This window comes from Salmo salar, chromosome 08 (assembly GCF_965601325.2).
Source record: "Salmo salar chromosome 08, fSalSal1, whole genome shotgun sequence".
Taxonomy (NCBI): domain Eukaryota; kingdom Metazoa; phylum Chordata; class Actinopteri; order Salmoniformes; family Salmonidae; genus Salmo; species Salmo salar.
The window spans coordinates 23,785,625-23,809,826 of record NC_138298.1 but is presented as its reverse complement, the minus strand read 5'-3'; the positions used below and the strand labels follow the sequence as shown (position 1 = coordinate 23,809,826).

General features: G+C 45.0%; 1 protein-coding gene across 5 annotated transcripts in view; it reads right to left on the bottom strand.

Annotated features, from left to right (window-relative positions):
* Positions 1-24,202, bottom strand: part of LOC106595273 (zinc finger protein basonuclin-2) — a 586,672-nt gene that overhangs the window by 386,243 nt on the left and 176,227 nt on the right. For all 5 annotated transcript variants that reach the window (XM_082978466.1, XM_082978465.1, XM_082978469.1 and 2 more), the window contains 2 exons: positions 13,744-13,846; positions 11,065-11,300 (listed from right to left, as the gene is read on the bottom strand). In XM_082978466.1, coding sequence (XP_082834592.1) covers positions 11,065-11,300; positions 13,744-13,846 — 339 coding nt within the window. The remainder of the gene's footprint in view (positions 1-11,064; positions 11,301-13,743; positions 13,847-24,202) is intronic.

The following is a 24,202-nucleotide window of genomic DNA, read 5'->3' as shown; positions in this document are numbered from 1 at the left end:
CTCTCTCTCTCAATATTTCTCTCTCTTAATAGGCAAAGGAACAAGAAAAGGAAAGACAGAAATAACGAGAGAGACAGCAAGAAACAGCTAAAGGTTGAAAAAGAAAGAGATACATCGAGAGAGAGAGAGAGAGAGAGAGGAGAGAGAGAGAGAGAGAGAGAGAGAGAGAGAGAGAGAGAGAGAGAGAGAGAGAGGGCCAGACTGATAGGAATTCCATCTGTCGGGACGGAGGGGAGCGGTGACAGGCGGAGAGAGAACCAAAGGCATCTGGTCTCCATTGGTGCTGGGGGTTGCGGGCCAACTAACAGGGCCTGCTCTGGCTCTGGAACCATATGAGGGAGAGATGGATGGAGAGAGGGCTGGAGAGACTGAGGGGTTGAGCCAAGGACCTGGCAAAGGGGGGACAGGGAGAGGAAAGAGAGAGAGAAAGAGAGGGAGAGAGAGATAGAAAGGGCGATAGGGCCTCCGACGACTGGCAGTCGTGAGACCTGTCTTGATTTTTCACACATTGCTTTGGATTGGGCTTGGAGGGGGGGGGGGGGGGGCTATGGGAGGTTTGACATGCATGTAGTCAGGGTGTGGGGGGAGCCGAGTTAATCACAGTATTCTAAGGAGAGGAGTTGAGAGGAGTTGAGTTGTCCTCAAAAGCCTAGCGTGTGTGTGTATGTTGTGTGTGTGGTTCATGTGGACGTTTGTTGATAAGTCTTTGGGTTGAGATCAGAACAAAAGAGAGGAGAACAGAGGTGTGATGATCAGTCAGCGCTGTCAGGGGAGACAGACCTACTGTACAGCCAGCATAGTTCACAGCCAGATACACTGAGGTAGCCAGATACACTGAGGTAGCCAGATACACTGAGGTAGCCATGAGGAGCTCTCTGAGGAACACACGCATATGTTCATAAGGAAACAGAACTTCTATATGGTGCGATGAATATGTTCATTAGGGATTACCATGACGACTAAATGTACCCAAATAAATACTGGATGATACAAGCAGAATGAGATTGTTGTGACAAATACCATCACAGTAGTGATGGAATGTTATCATATTGTATATTGAATGAATGAGACAAACATGAGGGGATGTGATCTGGTACATGTCTGGCTAGGGGATGTGATCTGGTACATGTCTGGCTAGGGGATGTGATCTGGTACATGTCTGGCTAGGGGATGTGATCTGGTACGTCTGGCTAGGGGATGTGATCTGGTACATGTCTGGCTAGGGGATGTGATCTGGTACATGTCTGGCTAGGGGATGTGATCTGGTACATGTCTGGCTAGGGGATGTGATCTGGTACGTCTGGCTAGGGGATGTGATCTGGTACATGTCTGGCTAGGGGATGTGATCTGGTACATGTCTGGCTAGGGGATGTGATCTGGTACGTCTGGCTAGGGGATGTGATCTGGTACATGTCTGGCTAGGGGATGTGATCTGGTACATGTCTGGCTAGGGGATGTGATCTGGTACATGTCTGGCTAGGGGATGTGATCTGGTACATGTCTGGCTAGGGGATGTGATCTGGTACATGTCTGGCTAGGGGATGTGATCTGGTACATGTCTGGCTAGGGGATGTGATCTGGTACATGTCTGGCTAGGGGATGTGATCTGGTACATGTCTGGCTAGGGGATGTGATCTGGTACGTCTGGCTAGGGGATGTGATCTGGTACATGTCTGGCTAGGGGATGTGATCTGGTACATGTCTGGCTAGGGGATGTGATCTGGTACATGTCTGGCTAGGGGATGTGATCTGGTACATGTCTGGCTAGGGGATGTGATCTGGTACATGTCTGGCTAGGGGATGTGATCTGGTACATGTCTGGCTAGGGGATGTGATCTGGTACATGTCTGGCTAGGGGTTGTGATCTGGTATGTCTGGCTAGGGGATGTGATCTGGTACATGTCTGGCTAGGGGATGTGATCTGGTACATGTCTGGCTAGGGGATGTGATCTGGTACATGTCTGGCTAGGGGATGTGATCTGGTACATGTCTGGCTAGGGGATGTGATCTGGTACATGTCTGGCTAGGGGATGTGATCTGGTACATGTCTGGCTAGGGGTTGTGATCTTATCATATGATGCTACAACAGACGTCCATACTGATGATGACATGTAATGGTGAGAATAACCACTGATAAAAGCAACAGCAAAATGAAAAGGTCAGCAAGACAACACAGTCTGGTTTACAACCCTTCCTTAAATTCAGCCAAAACAGACACTTTCCACTAAACAACCATTTTGTTTCTTTTATTTTCTGAAAATCTAGCACTAGCAAGAGAAGTGTGGGTTTGGGTCTGTAATGATCCCGCTGGGTTTTTCAGTACAATTTCCTTAATGGAATATTTTACTGCACAACAGTCGTGGCGTGGCGAGGACCACTGCGAAGGTCATTAAAGCACTTTTTGAAATTAAAACAGTTGAAAATGAGATCACGGGGAGCGATTGTGTCCCTACGGTGGCTGTAAGAATGTGTTTACTGAGAGGAGAAGTACAGTGCGTTAGGCCTCATTAGCTTATTGCTATAGATGCAATGTGTGTGTGTGTGTTCACGTGTGTGCATTGTTAACTATGCTATTGTTAAGAGTGAGTCAGCTGTAGAGGTTATAGCGATATATAATGGTTCATAATTGCTGATTGTGTGTGTGTGTGTGTGTGTCTAACTGTAAAATGAAGATCAGGTCATACAAAGGTCCTTAGGAGAAAGAGAGAGGGAGACAGAGAAACAAACACCATTGTAAATACAACCCATATTTATGCTTATTTATTTTCCCTTTTGTACATTAACCATTTGTACATCGTTACAACACTGTATATATACATAATATGACATTTGTAATGTCTTTATTCTTTTGGAACTTCCGTATGTGTAATGTTTACTGTTAATTGTTATTGTTTATTTCACTTTTGTATATTATCTACCTCACTTGCTTTGGCAATGTTAACATGTGTTTCCCATGCCAATAAAGCCCCTTGAATTGAATTGGATTGAAAGAGAGAGCGAGAGAGAGGGAGGAAGAGGAAGACAGAAAGAGAGAGGGAGGGAGAGGAAGACAGAGAAAGAGAGAGAGAGAGGGAGGGAGAGAAAGAGGGAGGGAGAGGAAGAGAGGGAGGGAGGGAGAGGTAGAGGGAGGGAGAGGAAGAGAGAGAGGGAGGGAGAGAGGTAGAGGGAGGGAGAGGAAGAAAAAAACAATCATTCATTTTAATGGCTATTGATGTTATTTATAATTCCCCTCACTTCGCAAATCACAATTCCAACCACTTGACGACCTATTGAGCTTTTTATGCTATCGATTCATTTCCTCCTGCTTAAACAGTCTATTACAATGGTAAATTGCGAAGTGTACGCATATTTAGTCACGCCTCAACAATATATTTACCCTTCTTATGCTGGACGTGACCTAGCATAATGCAATGAGATGGAGAGGAGAATTTGTCTTTGCTGCTGGGATAATTAATTAATATCTCATAGAATCATAATTGTAGGATTACAAAAGAAGGAAATTGAATGATGGGAAAAATCAAATTATGACAAACGTGCAAATATTCTTACTGATGAGGAAAACGATGATGATAACTATGATAGTACTGATGTTGATGATAACGAAGATAATCATGACAATAACCATGATAACAGTGATGTTTACTCTACAAAATAAAGTGACAGGAGGTTGATTATCTTGGTGTCTGGAAGGCATGTCGTGGTGTATCAGCTCAGTGATCTGTGTGCTGGGAAGGAGAGGTGCGTGCCGTTGGGAAACAACCTAAATGTCCACATAGGAGAGAAGGCAGAACCAGATGAGCCTACGTGATGCACCACTCTAATCCTGTTCTGAGCTATACAAGAAAAGTTGTATGGACACACACACACATGCTGTAAAACACACACACACACACGCTATAAAACACACACACACACACACACACACACACACACACACACACACACACACACACACACACACACACACACACACACACACACACACACACACACACACACACAAGTAGGTATGTAGGGACGTATGTCCACACGCATGTACAAGTACAATAGTACACACAGGTTAGCTACACCTGGTTAGCTACACCTCAAACACTAAAGTACACACAGGTTAGCTACACCTGGTTTCTGGTAACACAGTGTTAAGTTAAGGGCAAAGCCTTCACCTTTATGTTGCAGCATTCCAACCCAAACAGATGAACAGAGAGAGGGAAGATAGAATGAGAGAAAAGAACAGAGAAAGTGGAGAAAAAGCCCTCACTCTCTTCACGGTCCTGAGATCACAGCAGTGCCGGTGCTGACAAAGGACTGTGTGTGTGTATGTGTGTCGTCTCCGTGCCTGCGGGTGTGTTCCTGTGCGCCTGTGTGTGTGTGAGTGACAGGCGGCAGGGCCCAATCGGCCGGGGAGCGGGGCGGACAGTGATTACGGGTGACAGTGGTGTTACCGTGGAGACAGGTGAAGGATGGAGAGAACATTATTCATATATTCAGAAGGCTGGCTGGGACTTTCAACATGTTGTATCCCCCACAGTCAGACATTACACGGGTGGCATCGGCACTGGAACAACACTCACACACACACACGAGAGAGAGAGAGAGAGAGAGAGAGAGAGAGAGAGAGAGAGAGAGAGAGAGAGAGAGAGAGAAGCTATAAAGGACAATCAAAACTCATTGGACTCCCCAATTACTGACCAGGAGCTCTATAAGAAACTTCATGCTCTCAAATTTAAAAAAGCATGCGGACCTGATGGCATCCTAAATGAGATGCTCAAACTCACTAGTGCAAAATTTCAATTGGCTATATTAAAACTGTTTAATTTGATCCTGAGTGTAGGTTATTTCCCTGACATCTGGAATCAAGGACTCATAACCCCAATCTTTAAGAACGGAGACCAATTTGACCCTAACAATTACAGAGGCATTTGTGTGAACAGTAACCTGGGGAAGGTTTTCTGTAGTATCATCAATGTAAGAGTTCTAAACTTCCTTAATAAGCACAATGTCTTGAGTAAAAGCCAAATTGGATTTATACCAAAACATCGCACAACTGATCATATTTACACCTTACACACCCTGATAGATAAACATGTCCACCAAAATAATACCAAAATATACGCTTGCTTTATCGACTTCCAAAAAGCATTTGATTCTATTTGGCATACAGGACTGTTCTACAAAGTTATTGAAAGTGGTGTAGGGGGTAAAACATATGACATAATTAAATCAATGTATACTGGCAATACGTGCAGTATTAAAAATGGTAAGAAAAGAACAGAATTCTTTAACCAGGGGCGGGGCCTTCGTCAGGGTTGCAATCTGAGCCCTGCACTCTTCAATATTTACATTAACGAATTGGCCACTATTCTAGAAAAATCCTCAGCCCCTGGTGTTAGTCTCCACAATTCAGAAGTTAAATGCCTACTCTTCGCAGATGACCTATGCCTGCTGTCACCCACAGCACATGGCCTACAGCAGAGCCTGGACCTGCTAGAGCAGTACTACCTGACCTGGGCCCTGGCAGTAAACCCCAAAAAGACTAAAATAATGATTTTCCAGAGAAGATCAGGGAATTAGACCAAAGTTCTCAATTGGTACAAAATATATAGAGTACTGTACACACTACAATTACTTAGGTTTAAAAATAAGCTCAACTGGACACCTTAATGAGGCAGTGAATGAACTGAGAGAGAAAGCACGCAGGGCATTCTATGCCATTAAAAAGCTAATTCAAATTGAAATACCTATTAAAATTTGGCTAAAACTAATTGAATATGTCATTGAACCAATTGCACTTTATGCAGCGAGGTGTGGGGTCCACTTGCAAAACAAGATTTCATCAAATGGGACAAACACCCCATTGAAACCCTACATGCAGAGTTCTGTAAGATTCTCCTACGTGTCCAGAGGAAAACTACAAACAATGCATGCAGGGCAGAATTAGGCCAATATCCACTAATAATAAAAACTCAAAAAAGAGCAATTAAGTTTTGGAAACATCTAAAATACAGTGACCCCCTCTCATATCATTACCAAGCCCTGCAATGCCAAGAGCTGAGCAAAGAAAATAGTCCCCTCATCCAGCTGGTCCTGGGGCTGAGTTCACAAACCTGTTCTACTAACACACTGAAGCCTCAGGACCAGAACATCCAATCAATCAGAATAAACCAAATTACAACACAGTCAAAACAAAACTACATTGCTTATTGGGAAACACAAGCACAAAGACAAAGCAAAATGCAGTGCTATCTGGCCCTAAATCGACAGTACACTATGGCTAAATATTTGACCATGGTTACTGATCAAAACCTTAGAAAAACCTTGACAAAGTACAGGCTCAGTGAGCACAGCCTTGCCATTGAGAAGGGTAGACACAGGAAAACCTGGCTCCCTGTAGAGGAAAGGCTGTGCTACCACTGCACAACAGCAGAACCTGAGACGGAGCTGCATTTCCTGACAAAATGTCAAAAATATAAAACAATTAGAGAGTGTCATTTCCCCAAATTTGAAACCCTTATTCAAGGCTTCAAAGACCTCTCTGATGAGGATAGGCTACCCGTCCTGTTGGGGGAGGACGCAGAGAGCTGTGTGTTGGCAGCGCACTATATTGCTGCCTGCCATAAGTTGAGGGACAGTGTCTGACAGACCAATAAACCTGCACATGTCCTCTACTGTATGCTTATTGTTATTGTTGAATGTATGGTTATATTGACCCTTGGTTATTGTTGTTACTGTTGTCCCGTTGACAATTTTGATTCTCATTTGTATTTATTTTTATATTGTAAATATCCAAAATAAGCTTTGGCAATATGTATATTGTTACGTCATGCCAATAAAGCGAATTGAATTGAATTGAGAGAGAGAGAGAGAGAGAGAGATAGCGAGAGAGAGAGACAGAGAGAGAGAGAGAGAGAGAGACAGAGACAGAGAGAGAGAGAGACAGAGAGAGACAGAGAGAGAGAGAGACAGAGAGAGAGAGACAGAGACAGAGAGAGAGAGAGAGAGACAGAGAGAGAGAGAGACAGAGAGAGATAGAGAGAGAGAGAGAGAGACAGAGAGAGAGATAGAGAGAGAGAGAGAGAGAGAGAGACAGAGAGAGAGAGACAGAGAGAGAGAGAGACAGAGAGAGAGAGAGAGAGAGAGAGACAGAGAGAGAGACAGAGAGAGAGAGACAGAGAGAGAGAGAGAGAGAGAGAGAGAGAGAGAGAGAGAGGAGCTGACACAACATACTGTAACTTAGACATGGGCAGAGAGAAATGGTGTGTTTGTACCTGTCTGTGTATGCGTGTGTGTGTATGTACCTGTCTGTGTGGTGTGTGTCCGTCGTGTGTGTGTGTGTGTGTGTGTGTGTGTGTGTGTGTGTGTGTGTGTGTGTGTGTGTGTGTGTGTGTGTGTGTGTGTGTGTGTGTGTGTGTGTGTGTGTGTGTGTGTGGGGGGGGAATTTACCCATCTGTCTGTGTGGGTGTGTATGTGAAATAATACGTGGTGTGTGTGTGTATGTACCTGTCTGTCTGTGTGTGTGTGTGTGTGTGTGTGTGTGTGTGTGTGTGTGTGTGTGTGTGTGTGTGTGTGTGTGTGTGTGTGTGTGTGTGTGTGTGTGTGTGTGTGTGTGTGTGTGTGAGTGTGTATGCACCTGACTGTCTGTGTGTGTGTGAAATAATACATGGTGTGAGTGTGAGGCATCAGAGGGCCTGAGGTGTATTCTGTCAGCTCAGTGTCTTGGGCTCTATGGTGCAGCACTGACACACACACACACACACACACAACACCCTGCTGCACACACTGGTCAGGACACACACACACTGGTCAGGACAACACAACACCCTGCTGCACACACTGGTCAGGACACACACACACTGGTCAGGACAACACACACACTGGTCAGGACACACACACACTGGTCAGGACACACACACACTGGTCAGGACACACACACACACTGGTCAGGACAACACACACACTGGTCAGGACACACACACCCGCGCACACACTGGTCAGGACACACACACACTGGTCAGGACAACACACACACTGGTCAGGACACACACACACACTGGTCAGGACAACACACACACTGGTCAGGACACACACACACACTGGTCAGAACACACACACTGGTCAGGACAACACACACACTGGTCAGGACACACACACACACTGGTCAGAACACACACACTGGTCAGGACAACACACACACTGGCCAGGACAACACACACACTGGTCAGGACAACACACACACTGGTCAGGACAACACACACACTGGTCAGGACAACACACACACTGGTCAGGACAACACACACACTGGTCAGGACACACACACACTGGTCAGGACAACACACACACTGGTCAGGACAACACACACACTGGTCAGGACAACACACACACTGGTCAGGACACACACACACACTGGTCAGGACACACACACACACACTGGTCAGGACACACACACACTGGTCAGGACAACACAACACACACACACTGGTCAGGACAACACAACACACACACTGCTTCCCCTCTCCCAAACTCTGTGTTTTCTAAATGCAAAATATTCCTAAAGGCTGAGTCAGCAGTCTGGCACATCATCCCCCCCTCCCCTCCACACCCCAAGGCATGCTGGGTAGTGAAGGCTGAACCAGAGACACAGAAAGAGAGGGATAAATAACACTCTAAACACACCTAAAGAGGAAAATAAAAGCGGGGAAGAGAGGGAGGGAGGAGACGAGAGGAGAAGGAGGACAGAAAGAGGAGAGGAGAGAAAGAGATGTGTGAGAGGATTTATTAGTTGGATTGTACCGTGTGTGTGTTGACAATTTCCTGACGTGTGTGTAGGGTTTGTCACTCAGAGCCATTCTCTGACGCGCGCACACACACACACACACACACACACACACACACACACACACACACACACACACACACACACACACACAGATGTATAACAGATCATGATCTGGGTGTTGACTTCAGTGTCGTAGGAGTGAAAGGAGGATGATTGAGTGAAAAGCCAGAGAGATAGAGAGATTACATGGAGGGGGTTTCTATCCTATGATCAGATGTCAAGGATCATGTCATTTACTTCACAGGACAATAAAGGCAGAAAAAGGTTCTGAGTGCTGACATGTCTGTATCAATCAACTGACTGAAATGATCAAAACCCTGAATCAAATGTAACATCAAATGTCCTTCTCAATTCAATGGGTTCACACACTGATAATCCCTTTCATATTCATGTTGTATTTCATTCTATTACATCATTAGCTAAATACAGGAAGACATGTTCTTACATCCCATCAATATCTCCCATAACTCTCCTCCATTGGATCTACCATGGAGCGCTGTAGAGAGGATAAACGCACCACAGACATAACGTGGCTGCCCTGAGGCTGGGAGATGATTGAATTTCATAGCTACTTACAGGCTAATAGGCTACAACGACTGCTCACTGTCCTTAAGTGACTGACAATTTGGGCTGCGGAGCGAAACCTTTGAAGGCCTTTCTGAAGAGATCTGGGTGGGGGGGGGTTAGTGACTTGGCTGAGCTGGGTGGTTTGAACAACGATAGTTAGATAGACAGTCTATTAGAACCAGCTGATCCAACCACACTGAGTTGGAACGTTTGGATAGCCAATGGCGAGGTCTTTCTCACAGTCTAAGACTATACGGGTTGGACAAGGATTGGAAGACGAATATGTTATTTTTTGTCAGAGTGCAAAATAATTGAAAACTAAATTATATATAAAAAAAAGAAGATAAAACTAGATAGATAAAAAAAATGATTTGATAGATTTTTTAAACAACGCAAAATCAAATCTCCTGGGTATATTGAGTGTAATAAATCCAGCAACTCAACCTAAAGCCTGTAAGAATGCAAGGATCTGTTTATTTGTCTCTGTGTGTATCTCCATTGTGTGCGTATTGTTCTGTGTGTGTGTCTGTGTGTTCGACAAGTCTGCGAGCAGTTTACTCACAGAAGCTGTTTCCACATACAAGGCCTCAAAACTGCCCTCTCCTCCCTCCATCTTTCCTTTCTCTCCAGCCATGCTGTTCCACTTACCCACACTCCTTTGTAGAACACAAGCCCCAGCCACGGTACCTCGCCTGCCTCGCCGCCACAACGCTGCTATTGGCTTTGGACAATACACACACCACCGAACACCCTAACCACAAGCACATGTTCCCCTCGTTCTTAACTAATTCATTCAGGAACACTTTGGTTTAGGTTTTGAGAGACCAAAACCTCTACCTTTGATTAAGAAATGTGTCTGACTGCAATTATATGGGAGGGAGGGAGGGAGGGAGGGGTAAGTACGATGGTGGTTTTATAGTCTGCTGGCGTGACATTTTTCTATTCTATTTTTCATTCTGTTTTTCGTTGTTGTAGAGGGACACTGTTGATGGGAGTTGTTGGAAACAAAGAGGAAAATGAGAGAAATATTGAGCGATAGCTTTTTAAACACGTTCAACTGTTGCTACTGTTTCCTTGAACGATAGCCTTTGGAAAAGTACTGCGATGGTGAGAGTGATTTGCTTGGTGACACTTGGTGACATATATAGATGCTGAAATGAGTCTGAATAAGTGGACTTGTTAAACATCTGAGAGAATCACACACCATCTGGGAGTGTGTGAGTGTGTGTATAAATGATTACGGTGCATATTCACATCTAAAATATGTTAGGTGATCCATGTGTATTCATATTCAGTGATCAGTTTGTAAGTGTGTATATATTTGATTATAAACTGGGTGGTTCGAGCCCTGAATGCTGATTGGCTGACAGCCATGGTATATCAGACCATATACCACGGGTATGAAAAACATGTATTTTTCCTGCTCTAATTAAGTTGGTAACCAGTTTATAATAACAATAAGGCACCTCGGGGGGTGTGATATATGGCCAATATACCACGGCTAAGGGCTGTGGTATATATCTCTAAGAACAGCCCTTAGCCGTGGTACATCGGCAATATACCACACCTCCTCAGGCCTTATTGTTTAAATATTACACTGTGAATGTCCATTAGGTGTTCCTGTGTGTTTAGCTACTACGGTCATAACCCTGACTCCCACCTACCTGCAGTATGTAGCCCCTGACATAGTCCCTCAGGGTCCAGCCCAGGCCGTGCAGTATGTGGAGCACCTCCTCCTGCTTCAGAACACTGAACAGACGGTCCAGCAGGATCTTCAGTCGGACCGGCACCGCCTGGGTCCCGTACAGCATCAGGCTGCTGATGTCAAACACCACGTTGGACTGAACTATCTCCACCTGGGTGGGGTGGTACAGGTGCTGCGTGCTCAGCTTGTCCAGCGCTGGGATGAGGGGACAAGGACACACACCAACATGAGTAGGCTTAAACATACATACAGGACATACTAATTCAATGACAAGTCATTAGTCAATGAAAAACACTGCCGTTTTGGTTAAGAAAATGTGTTTATGTTTTATTTTTTATGGTTAACTTTGAAACCCGTCCTGAAACCCTCTTGCATATACTCTGCAGGTATACACACATGCAGGTGCCTAAACACACACACCCTGCCAGCCTCACCAGGTAATGACTATCAGGTTTCCCCCTGTCTCCAGTCTTCTCTGGGAGATAACAGTCCAGGGAGATAACAACACATCTAGGAGATAAAATGTAACGGACTGCCTTTCTCTATGTAGTCTAATCTCTGTCTCTTTTCATCTCTCCTTCCAACTCTATTTGGAAGGAGATGTGTCTCTCTCTCTCTCCATCCCCTCCCTCTCTCAAAGTGTCTCATCTCCTTTTCTACCTCACTTTATTAAGTAAGTATGGAAGCATTTCACTGTTAGTATGGAAGCATTTCACTGTTAGTATGGAAGCATTTCACTGTTAGTATGGAAGCATTTCACTGTTAGTATGGAAGCATTTCACTGTTAGTATGGAAGCATTTCACTGTTAGTATGGAAGCATTTCACTGTTAGAAGCATTTCACTGTTAGTATGGAAGCATTTCACTGTTAGTATGGAAGCATTTCACTGTTAGTATGGAAGCATTTCACTGTTAGTATGGAAGCATTTCACTGTTAGTATGGAAGCATTTCACTGTTAGTATGGAAGCATTTCACTGTTAGTATGGAAGCATTTCACTGTTAGTAATTAAGCATTTCACTGAAAGTAATTAAGCATTTCACTGAAAGTAAGTAAGCATTTCACTGAAAGTAAGTAAGCATTTATCTTCCCCTCTACCCTGTCTCTTCCCCTCTACCCTGTCTCTTCCCCTCTACCCTGTCTCTTCCCCTCTACCCTGTCTCTTCCCCTCTACCCTGTCTCTTCCCCTCTACCCTGTCTCTTCCCCTCTACCCTGTCTCTTCCCCTCTACCCTGTCTCTTCCCCTCTACCCTGTCTCTTCCCCTCTACCCTGTCTCTTCCCCTCTACCCTGTCTCTTCCCCTCTACCCTGTCTCTTCCCCTCTACCCTGTCTCTTCCCCTCTACCCTGTCTCTTCCCCTCTACCCTGTCTCTTCCCCTCTACCCTGTCTCTTCCCCTCTACCCTGTCTCTTCCCCTCTACCCTGTCTCTTCCCCTCTACCCTAATCTCTCCCGTCACCACCTTACCCTCACTCACCTGGTTTTCTCTCCATCCCCCTCCTTCACTCCTTTTTTCCCCCTCCCTCCCTTCCTCCCATTTCTCCCTCCCCTCGCCTGTCTGTATGACACCTGGTTTTGTCTTCTCTGATCCCAGGACAGCCTTTCCGCTGACGAGGGCTTTGCCTGACAACACACTCTGCGAGACACGAACATCATAAAAAATGAAGAACTGCTTGTCAGAGTGGCTGCCAATGCCGAGATGAAATGAAAAGGGGGGAGAGCGAAGGAGAGAAGGGTCCTCTGACAGTTCAGAGAAGGAGATTAAAAATATTCAATGGGGTCCTGTGCTGATCGCTGAAGGCCCTCTCTACGCTTGGGCCAAACAGGTGTTTTCTTTTATCTTATTTTCCCCTCTGTTCCCTCCTTTCTATGCTATCCGTCTTCTTTCTTTCTTTCGCTCCATGTCCTTTTTCGTATGCTCCCTGAACAAGTCATGAGGTTGTCTCTCTCGTGGATATTGTTCTAAGGTAGTAGGTACAGGTATGACTTTGAACCAAACCACTTAAAGTTTTTAAATAAAATATATATAAAATATTTCAAGAAAATACAACATTTTTAAATAAAATACATAACGTTTTTAAATAAAATTCATACACAGGACAAACACTAAAGTTGAACGGTATCTCTCTATGGTAACAAAAAAATCAAATAAACATATTTATCAAATATTTTATGTGGTAAAAACGTATTGAATCTTCTCTTTTAAGCGTTTATATTAACCTGTTACCTGTGGAATCTATGAGAGGATAACACATCACTATATAAAAGATATGGGCACTGCATATTATGCTGATATCGTTAGTGACCCTGTATAAGGAGAGTACAGCTGTGTGTGTCAGGACCTCTGCTCTCTCCTCTGGCTAAAGAGACAGGTTTATGAGAGCATATAACTTCACAGGACTAAAGAGGCAGAGAGAGAGAGAGAGAGAAAATAGAAAAGAGAGAGACTAATATGACAAACTATTGCAATATTGCAGTTATACACTATCGTTGAAATTATTTCCTACCATACCACACGATCTTCTTGTAAGAAAATGTAATAATATTTCATATTACAACTACTGTACAGATAATCTTGGACGCAGTGACTCCCATCACCCTGGTTAGTAGGTCGGAAGAATTCAAAATGGCCGTCTCTTACCGTGAGCCACCCAGCCGTGCTTGCACTGGTCACATGTACGCAGGTGGATCTTTCCTGGCTGGAAACACTCACAGGTGCAGTTCACCAGAGTGCAGCGAATGGCCTGTAGAGACACAGGGGGAGAGGGAGAGAGGAAGGCCATGTCAATCAACTGATCATACAGACAGAGACAGAGAGAGAGATGGAGGGAGCAGAGAGAGGACAGAGCTCAGGCTACAGAGCACTCATCAATCAACTGATCATACAGACAGAGAGAGAGAGAGAGATGGAGGGAGCAGAGAGAGGACAGAGCTCAGGCTACAGAGCACTCATCAATCAACTGATCATACAGACAGAGACAGAGAGAGAGATGGAGGGAGCAGAGAGAGGACAGAGCTCAGGCTACAGAGCACTCATCAATCAACTGATCATACAGACAGAGACAGAGAGAGAGATGGAGGGAGCAGGGAGAGGACAGAACTCAGGCTACAGAGCACTCATCAATCAACTGATCATACAGACAGAGACAGAGAGAGAGATGGAGGGAGCAGAGAGAGGACAGAACTCAGGCTACAGAGCACTCATCAATCAACTGATCATACAGACAGAGACAGAGAGAGAGATGGAGGGAGCAGGGAGAGGACAGAGCTCAGGCTACAGAGCACTCATCAATCAACTGATCATACAGACAGAGACAGAGAGAGAGATGGAGGGAGCAGAGAGAGGACAGAGCTCAGGCTACAGAGCACTACAGAGCACTCATCAATCAAGCAGTCACACAAACAGAACTGAAGGGTTTCACAGATAGACACCGTAACAGCTGCACACCAGTAACACATCAACGCACAGTCACACAGAGAGCTCATTTCTCAACGAGATTTATGTACTGCAATAGCTTTGAATTGTTTCAGCATAAATTACATTTTAATATTACAATTGTAATATTAATTTCCCCTGTCAGTCCCTGTTAAAGCCCTCTGACGAATTCACTATCACCAGATTTCCTACAATACCCTTTGCCTTATCTAATATGAATGATTTAATGAATTCATAACCTGACCCCACCTGAACTGACAGAAACTGTTTCCTTTTCTCCTCATTGAATATCTCACTTGTTTTGACTAAGTCACCATTACTCAATACTAGAGGCTGAACTGGAGCTGACCCCTAAAAGCTTTTAGCAGTTAGAGGTTAAGTGTCTAGACAGCTCAGGAGAGTCCAACTCAGTCCACCAGAATCTGAAGCACTGGTCTGATAAGGCATCACTGTCAATCATAAGTGCTTCAAAGTCTACAGGTCGAGACGTCCATTTTACAGGAAGAAGAGGTCTGTTTTACAGGAAGTTGCTTTAAATGCTAAGCTAATTCACACCTCTATGGTGGAGGTTCATAGTGCGGATTTCACTGATGGAAATGTAAGATTTGACAACTAAACATAGTTGGCATATGGTCCGCCTCACACCATTCTTCTGTGGGGTCTGTGTAACCACGTTAAATACCAACAATACCCACCATGAACAAGGATTTAGAAAAATGACTGTGTTAGAGGCTTCCAAATGTACACAGCTCCAAGCCACAAATTTCTCATTGACACGAATTCTGGAAGGCATAGAGGACTCTGTACTAGGAACGAGGGAGAGAGGGAAAAAGGGGGGGGAAAAGAAGGGAGGAAAAATCCCCAAAAGCCAAAAATTGATATTAATCAGCGTTGGCACCCCTTGCCTTATCAGTCCATTGTTATGTTAAAAGATGAAATTGATAAATGATAATAATTACATCGAAAACCCTCTCGGTCTTCAAAGACAAATTGCTTAAAGGGGAGGGGGGGAATATTTGTGGTTGTAGCGTATTAGCGTAGCGAGACCCTGCTATGGAAATGATCCCTTTTCCAGGAAGAGTTTCATTCTAAAACAGCCAGTCAGCGCTAACATTTTTCCTTCCAATATTTTTGTAGCCATCGACTCACAATCCTGAATCACAGACCGAATGGAGCCTGAGGTGTTGATAACATAAATAAATAACTTGGTAGAAATAGCACGGATTCAACAGCATGCGGATTGTATGTTTCACGTTTGGTGAAAAGGATGTGGAGTCAATCCCAAATGTCTAAAATCTGTGTTTCTGTGTTAGACTGCTTAGGGCTGTAAGATCTTCTGTAATCACAGAAATGACAGAGAAAAACATTCAACCACGCTTGTAAAAGGGAAGGATGTGTATTATGGTAGATGATGGATATGATTGCGGCCTCTTTATTTTGACAGGAAAATCACAATCATATCCAAGGTTCTTTGTGTATCGAGTGTGTATGCACGAGGGTGTGTGTGCACGAGGGTGAGTGTGCATACAGTACATGCGTGCGTACGTGTGCACATGCGTGTCGATAAAGTATGTGCGTCTTAGCCCCACTTAAGAATAAGTCTGCCGCTCTTCTCTGCACAGAGAGAGTCATCACAAAACCAAAAGGTGAAGAGCTCTTCTAACGTTACATCAACCTCATAGTAACATACTGTCACGTGTGCTCCCTCTCCGGCCTCTAGGTCACCAGGCTGCTCGTTATGGAGCACACCTGTCACCATCGTTACACGCACCTGACTCTATCACCTCCCTGATTACCTTCCCTATGTCACTCCCTTTGGTTCCTTCCCCAGGCCTTGTCGTTTCTGTTCCTGTGTCATGTCTGTGCGTTGTCCGTCTTTCTTATTTTGTATTATGCTCCGTTTATTTGATTAAAACACTCAGTCCCTGAACTTGCTACCCGACTCGCAGCACACATCGTGACACACAGCTCTTACACTACAGTCATTTCCCAGAATCACTTTAGGAACTTCACCAATTTACCACACACACTCTCTTATCTCACTGCAGCTGATTTATCGCCTGTGACCGGCAGTGTGACAGTGATGCGACACACACACACACACACACACACACACACACACACACACACACACACACACACACACACACACACACACACACACACACACACACACACACACACACACACACACACGACACACACACACAGACGTGCGCATACACACACACTCTCACAAACACACAGAGAGGGCTGAAAAGATCACACACAGGGTCGTAGGTCATAGTCCATGATGCAGCTGACCCATATTTCACAAGAACCCATGCACAAAACACCCCATCAGCAGTTACACATCACTGAGGGACAGCAATATCACAATCACAGGAACCAGTGTTCATACCATCACTAGACATGGCAAAGGACACACTTATACATACAAGTAACATTCAAACCTTTGCTAGTGTATTGTACCTGTTCAGTACTGTAGTACAAGCAGTCAACGTTTCGTAGGACTGAATATCAAACAGAATGACACGCTGTAACCATGACTACATGTAATCCCTCATGCCACACGGTATTAGCCATGTCATTCGACTGCAGTACGTCAAGTATAAAGTGCCACTCCACTGTAACATGACCGTAACCATAACATGACCGTGACCGTAATAGGATTAAATCCCCTAGGTGTTTTAAACCAGATTAGCAGGAGGGAGGTATCAAAGTGAACACGAGCTAATCCCAGATTAACCATCAAATTACACCAAATCCCACCACATCCGCCCAGCAGGTTGGCATCTGGGCAGACAGGGACATCGTTTAGTTTTTTGGCAAGGTGGGGACGGGGATTACACCTTTAGTGTGTCAAACTGGTTGTCTATCACAGGTGTGGCGTAAATCAGGTACCCCCTCTGGTTTCAACCATGTAACTAATCTGTACAGGGTGCCGGTTTTGCTTTCTGCTACTGTTGTTTGTCTCCCTTCGGGCTCGACATGAGAGCTGAACCAAAGTGTTTATTTTGATTTGTCCTGCTTGCTAACAGGTTGGATTTGTCCTGCTTGCTAACAGGTTGGATTTGTCCTGCTTGCTAACAGTTTGGATTTGTCCTGCTTGCTAACAGTTTGGATTTGTCCTGCTTGCTAACAGGTTGGATTTGTCCTGCTTGCTAACAGGTTGGATTTGTCCTGCTTGCTAACAGTTTGGATTTGTCCTGCTTGCTAACAGGTTGGATTTGTCCTGCTTGCTAACAGTTTGGATTTGTCCTGCTTGCTAACAGGTTGGATTTGTCCTGCTTGCTAACAGGTTGGATTTGTCCTGCTTGCTAACAGGTTGGATTTGTTCTGCTTGCTAACAGGTTGGATTTGTCCTGCTTGCTAACAGGTTGGATTTGTCCTGCTTGCTAACAGTTTGGATATGTCCTGCTTGCTAACAGGTTGGATTTGTCCTGCTTGCTATCAGGTTGGATTTGTTCTGCTTGCTAACAGGTTGGATTTGTTCTGCTTGCTAACAGGTTGGATTTGTTCTGCTTGCTAACAGGTTGGATTTGTCCTGCTTGCTAACAGGTTGGATTTGTCCTGCTTGCTAACAGGCTGGATTTGACATCGGCCGATTCTCTATTTATTACACACACTACGACTTCCTCAAAACAATCTGATCTCCACTTCCTATTATGTTACAACACAAAACTAACTCCAACACAGAGGTCAAAGTTGTCCGTTTTCCCTCAAACCAGCATTAAATGCTACACGGCACAACAACACAGTCCGCAATCCTAATTGCCACTTGCTAAAGCCATTGTATAAAACAGCGGCAGCCAGAGATCAAATGAAATATCACACACATGCACCCCCTGTTTACACGCTGGGGCTGTGTGATGGTTGACGAGATAGTTAAGGAGGTCGTCTAATATAGCAATTAGAGCCCTGGTGTCTGCTGTGCTGCTGCTGTGACAAGGCCTTCTAATCAATGACTTATTATGTTAGCCTAGCAGCCTAATAGCACCTCTCATATCTCCCCATTAACCAGACAGGCTGAAGTATTACAGGCTAGTTAGAGGAGAAGGGCACATCTTCTGCTGAACAGACACTGGGGGGAGAGAGGAGAAGGAGAGAGAGTGAGAGAGTGAGAGAGTGAGAGAGAGAGAGAGAGAGAGAGAGAGAGAGAGAGAGCGAGAGAGCGAGAGAGACGAGAGAGAGTGAGAGAGAGAGAGAGAGAGAGAGAGAGAGAGAGAGAGCGAGAGAGAGAGTGAGAGAGAGAGAGAGAGAGAGCGAGAGAGCGAGAGAGAGAGAGAGAGAGAGAAAGAAAAAGAGAGAGAGAGAGAGAGAGAAAGAGAGACTAGAGACTGTCTAGATTATTTGCTGTGTGTGTTCATACTGACACTAGAGACTGTCTAGATTATTTGCAGTGTGTGTTCATACTGACACTAGAGACTGTCTAGATTATTTGCAGTGTGTGTTCTTACCTACACTAGAGACTGTCTAGATTATTTGCAGTGTGTGTTCATACTGACACTAGAGACTGTCTAGATTATTTGCAGTGTGTGTTCTTACCTACACTAGAGACTGTCTAGAACACAAGAGGGGAGTAGCGGATGTGAAACAAAGTTGTCCTTTAACAGGACTAGAGGATGGGAGTGAGGGAGATAGAGGGGTTCTCTCTCTCTCTGGTGTCTCTATGGCCAGATACTGGAGCATTAGTCACTATAGTGTCTCGCCAGGGTGTCCTCTCTAGCTCACTGCTAAAAGGGGATGGTGAGGGAAAGGACACAGGGAGGGGGGTAAACGTGTGTGTGTGTGTGTGTGTGTGTGTGTGTGTGTGTGTGTGTGTGTGTGTGTGTGTGTGTGTGTGTGTGTGTGTGTGTGTGTGTGTGTGTGTGTGTGTGTTGTGGGGAGGGACACCCTGATTCAGTAGAAAAATGAGCAGCAGGGGAATGGGGGACTTTTTCTCTCCAATGTCCATTCCGTTAACTCCTATGGCCTCAGAACTGTCCTGGTAACGTAGAGACATCTACATGATATTCACTGTCAACTCCGTTATTATATGACACCTTTAAATGTCACCTCCGTTAACCCTCGACCTATTTCAATGTCAACTCTGAAACCTTCTTTATCCTTTTTAATGTCCAACTCCACTCCCACCCTAAAATGTCCACTCCCTAACAGCCCCTTTGTGCCCTCTATTACAGTACAAACTCCACTTGTCCCCGTCCCAAAAGTCCACTCCTTAACTCCACTCCTCCACACTGTATCCTCCATGCATGCAGAGGGAAGCCAGCCAGACCAGCTGGGAGAGGCTGGATGGTTATTGTTCCCTGTCTCAGATTTAATTGAAACCTTTACCCATGTTGAACATGGAACCACAGACCACATTTCTTTGGTAGAGAGTAAAGCAAAGCCGAGAGTTAAATGAGATTCCTGTCTGTGTGTGTCTGTCTGTGTGTGTGTTTGTGTGTGTGTGTGTCCGCAGCAGCTCCGACTTAAATGTGTATGTACAGGTCACTGTAAAACACTGGGAGCATCTTGTCCTCTCTTCCACCCGCAAGATACCATCTCATCCATGAGTTAGCTGCTGAAACGCTGTCCGCTTCCTGCCAGAAATGTGTGTCCAACGTGTGCAGGGAAAGCAGGCACGGTGCGTGTCATAAAGCAGGCCCCGGCTCTCTCTCGGAGAGATAGTCTCAGGACTTCACAGAGTCCATATTGAAACCAGGTGACAAATAAAAGTGTGTGGGATAAAGGAGGTCTTTGTAGCAGACGCAGCACGCCACAAATTCAGAGGCAAATTTTTGCTTGTTTGGCTTTATACGTTGGGTCTGACTTAAAACGGAACTTTCTTGCCTTCCAATTCCAAAATGCTGCTGAGTAAACAACGATTAATCATTTGTTCGCAGGCTTTCGGTATAAAACTCCCGGTTACAAGGGAAAGGGAAAATGTAGTCAACTTCGAATACAGGCCTCTCCTTTTGCCTTTGAAATCCCCACAGCACAACACCAGTCCTCCATGTCAGTTCTGGTTTGCTTTGAGCCCCACGGCTCGCAGCCGCAATGGCAGAGGCCCCTGTCCTATGTGCAGCTGTGCGACTGGGCTCTGACACGGGGCAGAGGGACCAGAGTTATGCTAATGGGAACCAAATGGGGCGTGAGTCTCCGCTGGATTACAGAAGGGGGAGAAGAAGAAGAGAAGCATGTGTTTCCTGTGTTCACCTGGGACCCCTCTTTTTCTTTCTTCTCTTTCTTTTTTTTAACAAATAGAAAAAGGAATAACCCTGTCTGTTGTTCCCATGTTGGATCAGTCTGTCCATGTCTTTTTGTTTTTACTCCCTAATCTACCCCCACACCTTTATTGTGATCAAGTCAGGCCAATTAGACACTTTGTTTACATTCATTCCCTCTCTAAAGTTATGTTAAGCACAACACTGCTTACATCTGAGCAGAGAAGCACCATACTGGAAGAAAGAAAAACGAGAATAAAATCAACACGTGAAGAAATAAGGGATTAGGGGGAAAGATGAAGACAGATGAATTTCAGATGTTTTTGGCGCGCCCCTCTCATTCCTGTTGTGCCTTATATGCCATACTTGATCAGATTTCATCGCCAGCTGTGACAGCGCAGCGGCCAAGCGGCATACCAGCGAACCTATACGGCCCGTATAGAGTCCCCAGAGTCCTGGACTAAGATCCTAGTGTTCCTGAGACCTGAGACGACGGAGATGACAGCGGACGGGCCACATGCCAGCTCTGAGACATCAGACAGACTGCAAGGCCTCATGGGTATTGGAGAGACAGAGAGAGACGTGACAGCGACAATGTTTTTGTCCTGTCGACGTCGTGACAATGAAGTGAAAACCGGTACTGACCGGCTTGGAAGAAAAGCTAGAAAACGGAGATGAGATGTTAGACATTTTACCTTTGATTTAGAAATTGTGTTGTCATCTGTTGCTAGTGGTTTTCAGTATTATTATTTTACATATATGGATATATGAGAACAAATATATACCCCAAAGATGAATAAATATAGTAATACCCTACCTCAACTTTGAACTATTATAGACCTAATATTTGTGTTTGTGTCAGCTGAAAGTACTCACAGTATTTCGAAAGTACACCCCCACTAACAGATCTACCCTGTGAGATTGTAGTCACCCAAAACCAGATAGTTCTATCGATACGTATTCTCCTTTACTGTGGCTAAGGGGAGTCACAGGAAGACAGATATTCTGGGGGTGATGTGAACACTTCTCAAAGACACGTAGGTAAAATGGGATCCATGATGAAATTTGGTGAGTCTGAGTGTATTCCAGGATAGTCATGCTTCATAATGAAAGGACCCAGCTGGCTATCCTATTGTGTACTGAGTGAGAGAGAGAGACTGAGTGAGAGAGAGAGACTGAGTGAGAGAGAGAGAGAGAGAGACTGAGTGAGTGAGTGTGAGAGAGAGAGAGAGAGAGAGAAGAGAGAGAGAGAGGACAGTTCAATGGCAAATCCCCAAATCTGCTTATCCTCACCAGTCATTCTACGGCTCTCAGCTAACACACTAGATAGATACATGTCATCTCAAACAGGGAGGGGTTGATCATATCAAGTGGAGGAGTGGTGGAGGGAGCCTCCATTGATCTCCCTCCCTTGTATACATTTCTGAGCATAGGGAGAGAGAGAGGAGTGGACAATCTCTTTGTGTTCAGACCAGCCCAGGCCATGGTCCCTCTTGGCTCTCCTCAAAGCCAGAGATCAAACCATGTGCCCAGTGACAGCACTGTCCAGAGATACTAGTGGAGTTCAAAGAGCCGAAGGAGGGCTTGGAGGTAGGGGTGGAGGGATGGACGCAGGCTATACAGTAGGTAGGGGGCCAGTGTGGTGGAGGGTGGATTGTTGGTAGGGCAAAGGAGGGTGGGTGGGGGGTGGAGACCGGAGGGGAGGCAGGGCGCCAAGCGGGAAAATGGAGAAATAAGGTTGAAGTAGGGTAAGGAAGGGGTGAGGAGGTTCTGGATAGGGGCGGGAGGACGGCCTGTCACTGATCTCTATCTCCTCTCCCCACCTAACCCCCCTAGCCTGCTGCCGTCACCTGCTGGTCTTGTCCAGGTGTTTTATAGCTATCTGGAGGCACTGGGAGTACAGACGGAGAGAGGACTCTGCCAATCCTTTTGTCTGGCTCGCCGCATTCCTCACCCACAGATGGTGGACATGGACACAGACAGACAGACAGACAGACAGACAGACAGACAGACAGACAGACAGACAGACAGACAGACAGACAGACAGACAGACAGACAGACAGACAGACAGACAGACAGACAGGCCAAGCAGGGAGCGACAGTACCAGAGGAGCACTCTGATCAGAATGTATGATACGTTGTTGGTAATGAACAGTGTTATTAATAAACTATTAATACATTATTAATAAAGTTATTATTAGTAGAGTTCTTATTAAAATGAAATCATAATGTATTTGTCACACGCGCCGAATACAACAGGTGTAGAACGTACAGAGAACTCCTCAGTAGAGTTATCAGTGTAAGGTAGAAGGAGAGATTTATGGCTTCAGTGTGTTTGGGAAAATGTTACAAGAAAATGGGTTTTTATTTTTAAATGTCTGTTTTTGTTTTGCATAGAAGTCACACAGGGTGATTTTTTTTTATGATACCTCACGCTCACAACAGGAAGAAAAACAACTACAAAGAATTGAGTCTGCAGAAAAAGAATTCCCATGAAATGACTCTAGAGGAGGGAGTATAGCTCTCACCTGCTATTCCTACTCTTACTGAACATTTTACTGTTCAATGTACCCAGATAATAAGCTAGTCCCCTGATTACAAACCACACACATAGAAGGAACCCTGATCACAGAGTACACTCAGGGAGTTCTGTCTGTATTATCGTATTCAATGTACAGCAACTAACGCAAGTGAAATAGAACTCCACATTGTAGAGTGGAGTTCCCCTCCAAATAGCAGGACTTTGACTCTCATTCAAGTTCCTTAGATTCAGATCGCTTATAAAGGAGTCTTCCTTTACTAAAAGTTGGAATGAGACACAGTCACACTCCCTTTGAAAGATGAACAACAAAACAAAATACAGATTCTAAAAGCACTTGGGGGGGAAATTCCACCAATAATGTTACCGATACCTTTTCAGCTTATCTAAAATCTCTCAGGCTGCATTTACAAAGGTAGCCCAATTCGGATATTTTGTTTGGTCAAAAGAATTGGTCTGCCTGTGTAAACGCAGCCTTATTGACAAGAATTAATAATTGACACATTTTCTGATCATTCTGTAAAACTGAGTGGAGAGGAGGAGTGTGGAGGAGGGGGACAGAGTTGCGTGTCGCACACCTGCGTTGACTCCACCCCCCCCGACCTTCAGCCTATCAGAGAGTGTCCCTCCTCACCAGATAAGGGCGACACGTCTCCTCTGCAGGCCCTGACATCTGCACTGATTACCCAACACACTATCAGTGGTTTAGTCAAATCTGGCACGAACAACGTCACCCACTAACGTACACCTGCCGAGACAAGGCAGTGACCTCGAGAGAAGTGGTGACATGTAGTCACAGAATTCAAAAGAACAGGTTTATGGCATAGGCCCACTCTAGTCTTATAGTGTAACTCTACACATGAAGCCTAGCAATAAGTCAGTATATGCGTGTTATAGTCTTCAACTGTACTGCATA